Below are 14024 nucleotides of genomic sequence, written 5' to 3'. Positions count from 1 at the left end.
CTCCAGAATCGCATACCCCACCTTTAATAGATACCCGTGGGTCTTTTACTTTCCAATAAGCCATCAAGACTGCAATTATAAATGTTAATAAGTTGTTAATAAATGGATTTTTGTCCAGATGCTCAGCAGCTATTTTGCAGATGGTAAGTGGTCAAGTGTCACTGCAGTTTTCTGTTTTACCTCTAACTCTCACTTTATCTTTCATCAAGGACCACAAGAGAAAATCGATTTTTAACTATTTTTCAAGTGTAACTTTCTTGTTTAAACCTCTTGTTTGTTGTTTTAAAGTTTCTTTTATCTTCTGGGGTCAAAAGTACATCATTTATTTTTGTATTTACCAAAGTAAATCAACTCAAATCATAATCCCACATAATGCCATAAAACATGACTGAAATAATTCCATGACACAAATTTAATGCCAGCAGCACTACAAGTATCCCCAGAAGGGGTTTTCATTATTCGTGATTTCTGAGATTTCTTTGATGCCAACTTCCAGCGTAAAGTGATTGCTGACTGAGAGAGCACCTCCACTCTCATCTTCATCACAGAGCTCAGAGGCTGTGAGGAAGGAGATGAAGAGGAGGAGGAGGCAGTGTCTCATCAGAGCTTCTTTTCCACGAGCTCTCCCTGTGGCTCTCACCTTTGATCTGACTCGAGACAGAAGCACTGAAGGAGGGAGGAAGTCAGAGCCAGTCAGGGAAGAGAAGACGGAGGGTGGGGTATCATTAGCAGGAGATTGAGAGAGTTCCTCAGCCTGACGTCAGAGATCTAAACCTGGGGCTCTGCTCCGGCCTGCCGTCGTATATCAGAGTTAAATGAGCGCCTCTGCTCAGGGCACAACAGGATGTGGCTAAAGAGGAGCAATGAGAGAGGGAAATGGGTTTTTGACATAGTTGAGACACTAATTCTCCACATACAGCCAAAGATCTGTCTGCAGATAGAGAGGGAGGCTCCCTGATGAAAGAGTCTGATACTCACTTCCTCATCGTTACAGTATTTCACTGAGGACTGCAGATGCTAGTGAATGGTGTTTTATTATTTGTTCAAAATAGAAATTCTCAGCTCAATTTCATTTTGATCCCCCATTCTAAAATGTATTAATAACTACTCTGTTTTAAAGAAGCAAGGGAAACTAAAGTATACCCACATGATGGATGAAAAAGGTGTACTAAGGGCAAAAGGAGGTCAGCTTGAAGGTCACTTTTTCTGGTCAGCCTTCATTGAAGTGCTTTCATGTTTCGAGTCAATATAACTGTTTGAACTAGACCACATCTAAAGCAGTGGAGCGTGGAAGACACTGTGAATATGTTTGATGTTACATTTACTCATTTGATAACACAGACACATTTCAAAGCTTACAGATTTAAACAGTATCATTTATAGCATGTATTCAGATGACCAATAGGTACAAAATACCTTCAGTCTCTTTGTGAATGAGGGCTTAATTTATGTCGTTTCATGGAGAAAAAGGCAAAAACGAAAAATACAAAGAAAGTTAACTGGAAACAGAAAAAATGACTAACAGCATCTTGGGAATTAAAGCCCCTAAAAACGTGGTTTTGAATATTATGTTTTTCTCAACTTCTTAAATATTTATGAGTTCATAGGGAACAATCAAAGTTACAGTTTGAGGAAAAAAACATCTGTAGGTAATAATTTTTAAAGGAATAGTTCAACATTTTGGGAAATACGCTCTTGCTGAGAATTAGATAAGAAGATTGATATCACTCTCATGCTTAGCATAGCGGCAGATGGAAATAGCTAGCCTGACACTGTCCAAAGTTTAAAATACCCTCCTACCAACACCTCTAAAGCTCACTAATTAACAAGTTATGTCTTATTTGTTCAATCCGTACGCAAACCAAACAACAAGACAAGTTGGGCTTTTACGGGAGGGTATGGGTCAGACTTTTTCTTGGCTGTGAAAACAGTGAAACAAAACCACTGCACCCGGCCAAGAAATAGTGCTAACTCCCCGTGAAACCACAACATGTCAAGTTTGCATTTCAGTATAACTCTTAAAAACTCAGATTATGGTTACAGGCCACAGGCCACATAATTGCAACATCCCTGTTACGATTCTGGCTGGGGCCCTTTGTTGCATGTCGTACCTATACTCTCTCTCCCTGCACTTCCTGTCTGTATCTCTACTGTCGCTATCAAATAAAAAAGCAAAATGACAAAAAAATAAGGGGAAAAAATCCTGTTATTCTGTGTGCACATAGGCACCCGTCACTCTTACTAAGAAGCTGGTTGAAAAAAAACAGTTCTTTAAGTAATCAATTCGTGAACAAAAGTTCTCTCCTGATGATGTGAGGTCTGTACTCGGTGATATTTGGCTGCTCCAGGTCAATATTTTTTTAAAATAATGGTCCTCGAACAACATGACATATAAGGACAAATGATGGGTATCATATAACAGGAGCAGATGGAGGCTCGATGTCCTCAGGGAGCGTCTGAGTGAGCAAAGCCAATTTATTGCTGGAAATCTGTGGAGAAATAACACTGAAATAAAACATGGAATCAGTTCTGTGAAAGTCTCATCCTCTTTCCAGTTGCCAGCTTTGTCTCAGTGTTCCACTATTTTACTCTAATTAACAGTAAAATAAACTGCATGGCATCATTCCTCAATTTAACGGCAAAGTCTTTTAATCATTTATTTTTGGTTGCATTAAAGTTGTGCATTGGACAGCTACAATGCCTTTGAGTCTCAGGTACAACCAGCCTCTGTTGTTTTTCAAACAAATCACTTTTGAAAGCAACCAATCATGCTCCTTTTCCACCCACATCCGCCTTCCCGTTCCCACCATGACAAACAACCCATGGTAATCACCCCCTCTCTCCCTGTTTCGGAGGACAATTGCATTTCACCAGCAGAGAACCAGATGACAAACGACCACACAGAGCAGCCGGAGCAGCAATGCGTTAGGTAGAAAGCAGATGAGGGGAGTGGGGGGGCTGACTTGTCTTCACCTGTCCAAGGTGACCTTTTCGTGAATGGGTGTGTGATTCACAGTCCACATCTGCTTCAATCCGCCGGTGGTGCCACAGAGAAGCAATCTCACACCATCTCTGCTCCCCGAGACCGGCGAGGAGCAGGCTGATGGGTCTCTGCACGCCTCTTACCGTGGTTCAGAGAGCTGGATAAGTGTGGTGTTACTTCCAGGGCCTATTTCACATTGACAGCCCCTTGTGTCTGTCACTTTTCTGTTCTCATGGAAGACAAAGGCCTCAGAGAGAAACATGGTGGCACAGAGGAGATGAGGAAGTTTGGATCTGGAACAAGATCTTAAAGAATTTGTGTCTGGCAGCATCACTCTCCATCCTGATCACTGCTGCATCACTTTCACTCATCTGAGATAATGCAGATTCTGCAACAGAGAAGCTGTTCTACAAAAATGCACATTGTTATGTCCTCTTTCTTGTTGCCCATCCACTTTGCCTGATTTTAGAGCAGCTCCTTGGCAATTAATGCTACTAATTAGTGTACAACTTCTCAGCTCTGCAGATCCCTCTGCAGTCTCATGGATGCACTCAAACCAGCTGTAAGAGAGGCTCGGGGGCAATCCTACTGAGATACGAATACACTTATTTTTTAACTGTCATCTTGTTATGTCCTCGAGTAAAAATTTAATTTCTATACGTGTTGATGTGAATTTTAATTGCTTTCACTTAAAGGTTAACAATGAGATAGAGAGGCTAACTTTATAGTATAAGAGTATATGCAGTGGTTGAAAGTACATTTACTCAAGTACAGTACTAAAACACAATTTTGTGGTACTTCTGAGGCACTTCACTTGAGCGTTTCCAGTTGTGCTATTTCTACTCCACTGCATTTCAAAGAGTCAATGCTGTATCATTTAATCCACTACATTAATTTGAAAGTTAGTTAAATTTCTCGATGCTCTGTCATAAATGAAACCCATTCGTATATAAGTAGTTACATTTAGCTCCACACTGATTGACTGAAGCGTTAAAATGCTGCTTACATGTTAATGTGTCAGTAATGATAATCCAGTAATGTAATGAAACACTCTGTAAGAAGACATGCTGCATAGTGAATTTCTACTTTTTAATACTAAGGTACATCATGCTGATAATAAGTCTTTACCAAGTTTTTACTTTAAGTACATTTTTAATGCTTTTAATTATTTTAATTAAGTAGTTCTACATTGTAATATATAAATAATATATTATTGGATTTGCAGGTGCAATTTAGCTTGGTAAATTCAGGCTTACCAAGCTAAGTTTGGTAGACTATACTTAGTTTCAAAGCCTGGATTTAACAGACACGTCACATCCATTTCTGTATCTTATGATCACTCTGTGCCACAGTGCTGTGGTTTGCCTCCAACTCTTTGCAGACCACCGGCTTTTGCCACCTGAGCAGGTCATATTGTTTCTTCATAGGAGACATGAGAGAGGAAGAAACTCTCTGCTGTAGCTGTGTGATACACTCTCACCTGAACATTGTTATGAATATTCTGATCCCCTGCAATATTCTTCACACTGACTCCGAACACGACAATAATAACGATGCTGATATTAGTTTTATTGTTATTATCAACTAAACAGACCCTGTGTTTCCTCGACACCCCACTGCTCCTCTGCTTCTAGGGAAACTACCGCTTCGTTGCCGTGGTGATGAGTCCAGGCGGTGATTGGACGTATGACGGGACTACTGGAGACAGGCAAAGGATTCACCGGGCTCAGATGTAAAAGAGGAGCTTGGACATTGTGGCTATGAGGATGCACGTTCCTAATCCTCAACTTCTAATTGAACCAGTTGTCTGCGTGAGCCGGTGGGTCTGACTAATGGTGTCTGATTCAGCACAGAGCTGCTGAAGGCCAGCCAGGAGCCACTAACAGGTCCTCCTTTTAGTTTCCTGAAAAAAGAGACACATTTTGAGAAAATAAATCTTTCATACATTCTCCTTCGGCACAAGAGACTTTTATCTTAGTCCCATTTGCATTTTTGTCACCAAAGCAATTTACATTTTTATAGCATAATTAATGAACAAGAAAGTCATTTACATTTCCTTGCTCTGTTCACCACCACATTGTCTAGAGCATATCTGATGCGGAGGGACCAGCATTTGGAAACGTGTGGGAGTGTTTGTGAGTACCAGAGAGATGTCTGAGTGTGCAGAAAGACAACCAAACAACTACAAGATTGTTTTGAAGCAAAACATGTTGAGTAGAATATACTGTCCTAATCAAAAGGAGGCAAGAGGACGAGGGCTTTCAGGTGCAAATTTAGGCCAAAGCGTCTTTCACTTCAGCTGGCCCTCACATCAAATACATGGAGGCAGGCCTCTAGAGCAGATTACGGCATTTAAACAACACAGAAGAAAACAATTCATACAAGTGGCATTCATATTTCCCAGACTGCAAAGATGAAAGAGAATAATTCATCACGATTTTGCTTCTGGTCAATGACCCAGATCTGTCAATAGCTTATTATGTTTTCTGATACATTATGCATACATTGTTAGAATCAGAATCAGAAATACTTTATTGATCCCCAAGGGGGAAACTCTTTTGTTACAGCTGCTCACTATCACATCAGTGCACACAGGAATAGAAGTACTAAGCTAAGTACTAAATCAAAATATAATACACTATAATACAGGTAAGATAAATTAAGTACAAAGTGGATATAAGTATAAAATTAAAATAAGTGTAAAGTACAAAGTAGATTTACTGGTTGATGATAAGTATGTACGGTATAATAATACAATGTAATAATATAAGTAATAAGTAATAGTGCATGTGCTGTCAATGTGGAGGAAGAGTACCCTGATAAAAGTCATAATTGTTTCCTCATTAAAAGCCATATCAACCCTTAAAAAGTGGTTACCAGAAGCAAGATGCTTGGACAGTTAAGTGATTGGCAAGTGGAGATGATTTATCTTTTCTATGAGGAAAGGATAGCCTCTTCAGGAGGGTGGACACGTTAAGAACAACACCTGTAAAATATAAAAGATATACTTTTAAAAGATATTTGCAGTGAATGCTACCTCTTTTTTTAATTAAAAAAACGTCAGAGACCTGTTGACTTGAATTTTTTACAGGTCTAGTTTGCGCTGTTGTTGTATTGAATTGTACTATATTACAAGGCATACCTAATATTGTGCACAAGGTGAGGTCAAGAGTACATTTCGTGCAAAATTAGCAAACACTGGCATGTATGAAAAAGGCAGCAAAAAGTGAAATACATCTCTGACACTGTACACAACACACATTACATTATATACCTGGATATATTTAGAGGTGGTATCTCCAGTAAAATGTTTAAGTATGGTTGAACAAATGTAGCAACATTTAAAAAAAAATAGGTATGTGCAGTCCTGTCAGGGTGAGGAAGGTCTGCCCTGGCCTCTCAATCATTTTTCTACCATCAGATTCTGTCCTGTTCAATTCTGAGTTACATAAATGTAATTTATGTAGGGTTGATTCTGAGCTCAGTGTGATTCAGGCCAACGCTGGCTCACAGTGACCGCAGCTTGAAAATCCTCCTTGCCAAAACGGACCAGGTGTTCGACCTCTAGTCCTAATATTTAAACTTTTATTAGAACTCCACAAAATTGAGATTAACTGCAGCTGTGTCCCGAGCTGTAATTGTAATCAGATTTGCTCTTTGTGATAAAGTGTTGGATCCAAAACACAAAGAGGGGAGGGTAAGAGAGGGGAGGGGAGGGGAGGGGTGATCGTGTCCTCTTCAGCATCAGATACAACAGCCAGGTGATACACACTGTGTACAAAACCCCTGCTGCTGCAGCACCATGGAGGCACATGTTTATTGATGTGTCTGGCTGCCCCAGAGTGCACACTATGGCTGAGAGAAACAAACACCAATGTACAGAAAGCTCTCGGAGCAGAGAACAGATGAACAAACAAGCAAACGGATTAGGGACTGTTGGGTTTACCTGTTTTCATATGTGCCAGCTCATAAGAACTGAAAACACATACAAAATAGATGCTTTTATTGCATCAGTTTTTTATTTATTGTATTATATATATGGGTTAACTTACACACAAGGGTTGTTTTAATCTAGTAACCCAACAGTGATATAAAAATAACACTAACACTGAGTTAAAACAATCCATTGGTACGTTGGCAAGTTAACCCAGTATTGCGTTGGTGCTATATTGACCCACGCTGGTTAAATTTTTAACCCATTCTTAGTGTAGAGAAAAAAACACGTGAAATGAGTTGACAATCATGAATTTAACATTTGGAATTCATCACAAACGCAGTGAAGCTTTTTGTTTTGAACGTTGAGTGTGCTGAATTATAAGCTCTGCCATTTAATTATGCAGAATGAGTTAAAGAACAAACCTAACACAGTCTGTTTACCTCCAGTATGTCACTATACTGTAGGTAACCATAGTAGCCAGTTGTGTATACAGCACACTGAAGAGTTGATTTCATGACTGAATTAAAAACAAATAAAGAAGAGCATTTTTTCAGATTTTCCAATGAGAACATTTTGTATGAATATATGTCCTTGCATTCTCGCATTATTACAGCTGGAGCACAGTAAGCTGCGTGTGACTGTGACAATGTGACAACATCAGGTCCCTGATACTTTCAAATGACTACATTTTGAGACTACTGGCATTCCTTAACTACATACACAGGAACATAGAGGCAGTGGTTTAGACAGAGTTTGGACTAGTAAGACACATCTTGGAGGGGAAGTGAGAGAGCAGCACTTGCCTTTTACCTCTTTACCACTGCTGATGAGCTCTTGAGCAAGGCACTTAAGCCCCTGCTGGTCCAGTGTGGCTGCTTACTCAGTGGCCATCATTCATGCTGAGCTCAGTGAATGTACGCTGATTCAAAAGTTAATCTTCCCTGCATGCGATGTAGATTAACTTCTGATCTTTTAGCCTAATAACTCAAATGAAACAACAGCTAAAGTCAGTGATGTGACCTGTGTCACTTGAAATCTCATCATGTTTCTCAGCTTATTGTAGCCTTTAGGGACATCAAAGCCCAATTACATTTAAATAGGATTTTAGAAATACAAAATGTAAAAATGTGTGCTTTAATTTCAGCATGAAAATACGTTATATCTCTTTCCTTATAGCTCATATCCAGGGCTGTAGCACCCACGGTGGACACTGAGCTCCTGTCCTCTTTTCTTTTTCTTTTTTTTGCAACATTGGGAGTTTTAGCAGCCTGGAGGTGTTTTACAGTTAACACAGTACACGCAGTGGGTATTTAATTGGGTGATTCCAATATTTTTTGTTTCGGCATATTTATATTTGACCACTTTTAAGCCAACAAAATAAATACATATGTGCCTGTTCCTGGCGGTATAGAGAAGGTTTGTTCTCTGCAGACTGTCTGAATACAGTGTGTTATTTGTTGCCTATTATTTGCCTCAGTCTTTCCTCATGCTGGGAGAGAGGAAGTGCGCCGCGCACAGGTAGAGAGAAGTCAGATCAGCAGAGACAGCCAGAGTAAGACTGGAATTTGTTTTCAAATCAAATAATTTTATTTCACTTAACCGAGAAAGTTGAGCGTTTGTATGTAAGGATTGTTGAATGGAAGATGTGTGTTGTCCCTGCGCACTGGAGCCCCCCCCCTCACCACTCCTCTGTGTTTTCGTCCTCAGCGCAGCGCTCGCACCTGAAGTGACAGAGGGGGAGTGAAGCTCAGAGCTGTGATGAAGGCAGCGCGCAGTGCTTCTCAGCCTGCTTCTCCTGTAAAGCGATTGCAAGATACATTTGGAGAACAAGTCAGAAGGGAAACATCCAAAGGGAGGGGGGATGCGCCCATGTGACAGGCTTTGGACGTTTCCATTTATACCATTCGGGCAAGGGAATTGAATCTCTCCATTGGGAGCTGCGTTTTTTCTAATCGCCGGCGAGTGGCATTTTCAAACATTGCACGCCTCGTCCGTCGCCTGCGGATCGTCACAGCACCATGCGAGCAGGAGAGACGCGCCCTGTGCCATGCTGAACGACTCTCCGACTCTCCTGCTGGCTCTCACCGCGGTGGCCGGACTTCTCCAGCGATGCCAAGGCTGGAGCGAAGAAGACCTCCTCCTGCCACCCATCAACTCCTCCAACAGGTTCCTGGCCAACCTGGAGGTGGACGTGCGCTTCTCCAAGAGGTCTGTGGAGGAGAGCGAAGCCTCGCCCGACGCCTCCTCCCTGCAGACCATGTCCCAGTGCAACGTGAGCGTCCAGAGGCTCCTGCCCACCTCGCTCGTGGCCCGCTGGGACAGCAGCTTCGGCTTCCAGTGTGATGTGCTCATCTACACCACCAATAACCACGGAAGGGCTTTTTTCTCCGCGTCTTTCAACAGGGCGATCTCGCCTGTCGTCATCGAGCACCTCGGGGTCACCGGGGGTCAGCAGGAGTTGAGACTGTGCGTGGGCTGCGGGATGTCCCGGTACCGGAGGTTCGGTCAGGGCAGGTCGAGGGGCCAGCAGACCGGGGATCAGGTGACTTTCTGCTGCGTGGATTTCAGCCTCGACGAGCTGAAGGGGGACAAAAGTTGGAGGCTGAACAGAAAGCCCATCGAGTCGACACTTGTGGCTTGTTTCATGACTTTGGTCATCATTGTGTGGAGTGTTGCTGCTCTCATATGGCCGGTCCCGATCATTGCAGGATTTCTGCCCAATGGGATGGAGCAGAGGAGACCGAGATAATTGAAATCATCTTTGTTATAATTAGCCTGTGCTGCCTATACTATTATTGTAGCCATTCAACTGTTCACCTGAGTGAATGATTGCGGAGCTTTGGAGAACTGATCAAATACTTTAGTTTTGGGTGTTCTTTAACCCTTATTAGACCTCCTTCTCATTAGGACAGCCAAGGTAAAGTATGATGGATTATACTAGCCAATAGTGATCGATACTGGGACCAACACCAATGTGTTTTGTATACCCTTATAGGCCTTCCTATAGAGTATGTCTGCGTAAACTGTGCAAACTTTTCTCTTTAAACAGTGTTTGTATAGTTTCTAATCTTTCTAGAAAGTCTTTGCCTTATTCCATGTGTAGGACTTTTGCACTGAAAACTGAACTTTAAAGTGTGCCGTCACATATATAACCTATAATCATGTTCAAAGTAAATGTAATCGTTTTTTTCCCCAATACATTCTGAAAAATAGATGTTGTTTATGACTGACTGAGAGAGGGTTTCAATATTTATATTGTTAGATTTATAATGTCAAGTTCAATATGCGTGCTTATTTGTATTAATGTTCCAATGGTTTAAATGAAAATAAAATTGATTATAGGCTATACCTCAGATTCTGTCTGACCTGTTCTCTGTAGCCTAAATCAATTTACTTCAGACTTATTTCAAGTGAACAACGCATGTGATCCAAAGCTGAAAGGCTTTGAGCCAACACCATCAAAGTCTTTGGAAAATATACACTTTGCCAGATTATTAGGTACACCATAGTTAAAAAAATAATGCACTCTTACAGTCCTGCAATGAATCCCACACTGAGGGTAGTAATGTTCAGTTTCTGTGGAAACTGTTATAGAGAGGTGTTCATTCAACTTTATGATCATTTTGGAGGATGTAGTTTGTGGTGCTTTATACAGGAAGGTGTTTCTGTTATTTAGCCTACCCTCACTGATACAAATGGGATGGACAAAATAATAGAAACATCAGTCAGTATAACGCAATACAATTCAACAGCCTCACAGCCTCCAAAATATAGCTGTATTTTAACATGAATGAGGTGCAGAACGTACCTTTAACGTATGGCCATAAGAGCTCTTCTGCATCCATCACCGATTATGTTCAATTTGTTATTAAGTAAATTGTCTCATATGACACAAAAATTAGAGGGGTCTATTGACACTGATTGTATCATCTCATAGTACAGTATAAATTCCTGTCTGTGTGAACTGATGCAACTTTAATTATAGTTAGCTTACTTCACCAGTATTTTAGTATCAAAGTAAAAGTCCTCATTTTGACAACAGCCCCTTTCAGAGTGTTAAATTATCTATGCATAATGAGCAGCATTTTCATGCTGTAGTTGGTTCAGGTAGTGCCACGATCAGGTAATACTTTATATACTGTTGGGTAGTGTCATCTACAGCGAATCATACTGCACATTGTGTAAAATCTGTCAGGGTGAGGTCATCTTCTCCTCAGTGTAGATAATGATTTGGAGAATTACTCCTCATCTGCTATAAATGGTTGTTTTAGTCCTGTAATTTAAACATTTTATTTACTAAAGAAAGTTTAACCACATACAACCCATCCCCTTTTTTAAAATGTGTGAGTAGGACATAACAGCATAAATGTGTTACTGTAACTCTTTCTAGTATCAGTGCATGTTATGTGGCTTGCCCAGTCAAGAGAGGCTTTATCAGCCTGAAACAAAACTGTTTGTGTCCTGCTGAGCTGACTAACCAGCTTGTGATGATGACACATTTCTGACTGACTGCAAAAAGCAATCAGAGTGAATGTTTATCTGTAAAAATAAGCTTTAAATACATAACCCATTGATCATTTAATTTCTATGAGAAAAATATACACTTAGTTGCCAGTTTATTAAGCACACCTAGCTAAAACTAATGCAGTCGAATACAGCAGCCCTAATAAATCCTAGCTTCGTGAAGGTTTGAGGAGGGTTGGACAAAACAACAGAAGCACTTCTCTGTATGATTCAATACAGTTCAACAGCACCACAAACTACATCCTCCAAAGTGATCACACAGTTGAATCAACACCTCTCTAAAACTGTTTCAACAATTATAAAAAACTAAACATTTTAACCTGAATGAAGGTGGGATTTATAGCAGGACTGATGTATTAGACTGCATTCGTTTCTAGCTAGGTGTACCTGATAATCTGGCAACTGAGTGTATAATCTCCATAAAGAAAAATAACATTAGGGAAACATTTCTCCACTGGGACTCTATTCAGCTACAAGTTCATGTTGACCAGTGCTATAATATCTCATATGGCATCACTGCGCTATTTATAGGCTATAATGCAAATAATAGTGTATATATTGTTTGGCCATTTCAAACGTTAATTGTATTTTTAATTGTAAATAGCTACTTGTTTTGCAGAAATAACTAAACTGTAGTGATTTTTAGCAGTTTTGTATTGTTTACTTTTTAAATAAGCGATGTTACTGCGCATTAATGAACTCTGTACCTGCCAAAATGGCCGACCTGGCCACGCCTTTACATAACCTGGCGCTCCCTTGCAGCTGACACACTCACACATACAGGAAGTGGAGGAGTTGCGTCTTAACAAGTTTGAGCTGAGCCTCACGTAAACGAAATGAAAATGTGGCGCATGAAGGTCGCAGCTAAATGAAATATGCGCAGATTTCCACTGATTTCCCTCAGGATCAAAGTTATTGAACTACACTGCAGGACAGCATGTCCCTATCAGGAGTCACTCTTCAGATTTTACTTCTTGCAGTCATCGTTTTCACTGTATCAGGTAAGTTACAGCTTAATTATTAACCGGCAGGACAGATTTACTCTGAAATGTTACTGAGGTGGACGATCTGCTGTTTAAATGTGGACACTGATTATTTCTCAAATTATAGGACATTGTTATTGTGCTGTTTAGTATTTCTAAACTGGTATTATTGTGCTGTTTAGTATTTCTAAGCTGGTATTATTGTGCTGTTTACTGCTAATATGGCTGTGGGACCTGAATGACTTTAATGAGTGTATTGATTCGTTTTGTCAGAGTAAATTAAGTTGTTTGTCCAACATAAAATCTCATCATCCAAAAGGTTTGCAGAGCTAATCTGGTGTGTCATGTGTCAGATGATAGGTTGTGTCTGTTTTGTCCACTTCAGAAACATATACAGGTGAGTGTATAAATATATATATATAGAAAGTGAAATAATACAGTGTGAACCAGGATATGTGAGATGCAACAGAGAGTTGACATTAGGTGTGTGAACATGGCTCTGCCCAGTACAGGCCTGGTTAGTCACAGAAGGAGAGCCAAGCTGTCAGCCTCATCTCTCAACACAGTTATTGTGACTTTGTTAATAGCTAATAAAAGTATATATTTAATACGTAGCTAGACTTCTTCATATTCACATTTTCAGGATTGTTTAGGACTTTTTTCCCTTACCTCTTAATCAAATTTCCATGCTTTGTGTTTTTTCCAGGGGTCCAGAAGCTGACCGTCACCCCTGAAAGAGGCACCACCCTCAACATCAGCAGTAGTCTGCCCAAAGGTTGCAAAGTGTGCACCAGGGCAGGACGCTCACGACAATGTAATACATTCCTTCTGCTAAGAGACAACACCCCTGTCTCAGTGGAGTTTGAATGCTCCAGACCACAGGATGTATTCAGTGTGGAAACTGTGCAAAATATAGGTAAGAGCACTGCAGTCTCTCTGAGTGAAAATTTAAGATGTTATCTTGTAAAGAAATCTAATTATATTGCTGAACTAATACAGTATGGGTGGATTTATCTATTGTAAAAGTCATCTGTTAATATCTCTTCTCAGAATGTACCATAAAGTCGTGCAACAGCCACATCATCCAGGCTGACTCCGCCTTGCTTCCTTTGCTCGATTTTAACCGCAAGTTCACCTGGAACCTAAAGGCCTCTGCGCCGAAAGCGTTCAAAATAGACTTCAGCAACACCGGTCTAAGGCAGATTAATCCATCGGAGAGATGTCCAGACAGACACAGCTACGCCCTCCAGGCCTTCCAGACTACAGGGAATGTGGTTGTAGGGAAATACTGCAGAACAGGAACTATCCGTAGTGCTCAGATACTGAATCAAGGTAGCTTTTCTCTGGATGTCCCAGCAGGACAGAAGCTGCAAAATGGCCAGTTTGATGTGTCTGTTGGGGAGGAAATCAAATGTGAGTTAGTTTAAATTTTGGTGTCTGAATAACTTCTTCTCTGTCTGATATCTCATATGTCAGACATCACATTATTTGACTGCTGTATGTGTCTTTTTTTTTTCTCTCACAGCCCTTGCCAAAATTACATTGATGTTACCAAAAGGGGCCTCGTCCTCAGAGTTGCTCTCTCCAAACTACCCAG

General features: G+C 40.6%; 2 protein-coding genes across 2 annotated transcripts in view; both read left to right on the top strand.

Moving 5' to 3' along the window:
* Positions 1–8415: 8415 nt before the first annotated feature.
* Positions 8416–10273, top strand: LOC122882137 (transmembrane protein 158). The gene is made up of 2 exons (XM_044209189.1): positions 8416–8472; positions 8628–10273. Exon 2 carries the CDS (start codon positions 8968–8970, stop codon positions 9667–9669), a length of 702 nt encoding a protein of 233 aa, XP_044065124.1. The 5' UTR covers positions 8416–8472; positions 8628–8967; the 3' UTR covers positions 9670–10273.
* A 1926-nt stretch (positions 10274–12199) lies between these two features.
* Positions 12200–14024, top strand: part of cdcp1a (CUB domain containing protein 1a) — a 9554-nt gene continuing 7729 nt past the window's right edge. Inside the window, exons 1-4 of the mRNA XM_044207038.1 lie at positions 12200–12445; positions 13134–13343; positions 13478–13840; positions 13953–14024. The exon at positions 13953–14024 is cut by the window's right edge and continues 297 nt beyond it. Of these exons, the coding sequence (XP_044062973.1) occupies positions 12382–12445; positions 13134–13343; positions 13478–13840; positions 13953–14024 (709 nt within the window). The 5' untranslated portion in view covers positions 12200–12381. The remainder of the gene's footprint in view (positions 12446–13133; positions 13344–13477; positions 13841–13952) is intronic.

The sequence above is a fragment of the Siniperca chuatsi genome, linkage group LG9, assembly GCF_020085105.1.
Source record: "Siniperca chuatsi isolate FFG_IHB_CAS linkage group LG9, ASM2008510v1, whole genome shotgun sequence".
Classification (NCBI taxonomy): Eukaryota; Metazoa; Chordata; class Actinopteri; order Centrarchiformes; family Sinipercidae; genus Siniperca; species Siniperca chuatsi.
This window is presented reverse-complemented; position numbering and strand designations above follow the sequence as displayed.

What these genes read in the sequence shown, in the direction of transcription:
- LOC122882137 (XM_044209189.1), top strand. Translation starts at nt 8,968, where the DNA reads ATGCTGAACGACTCTCCGACTCTCCTGCTGGCTCTCACCGCGGTGGCC.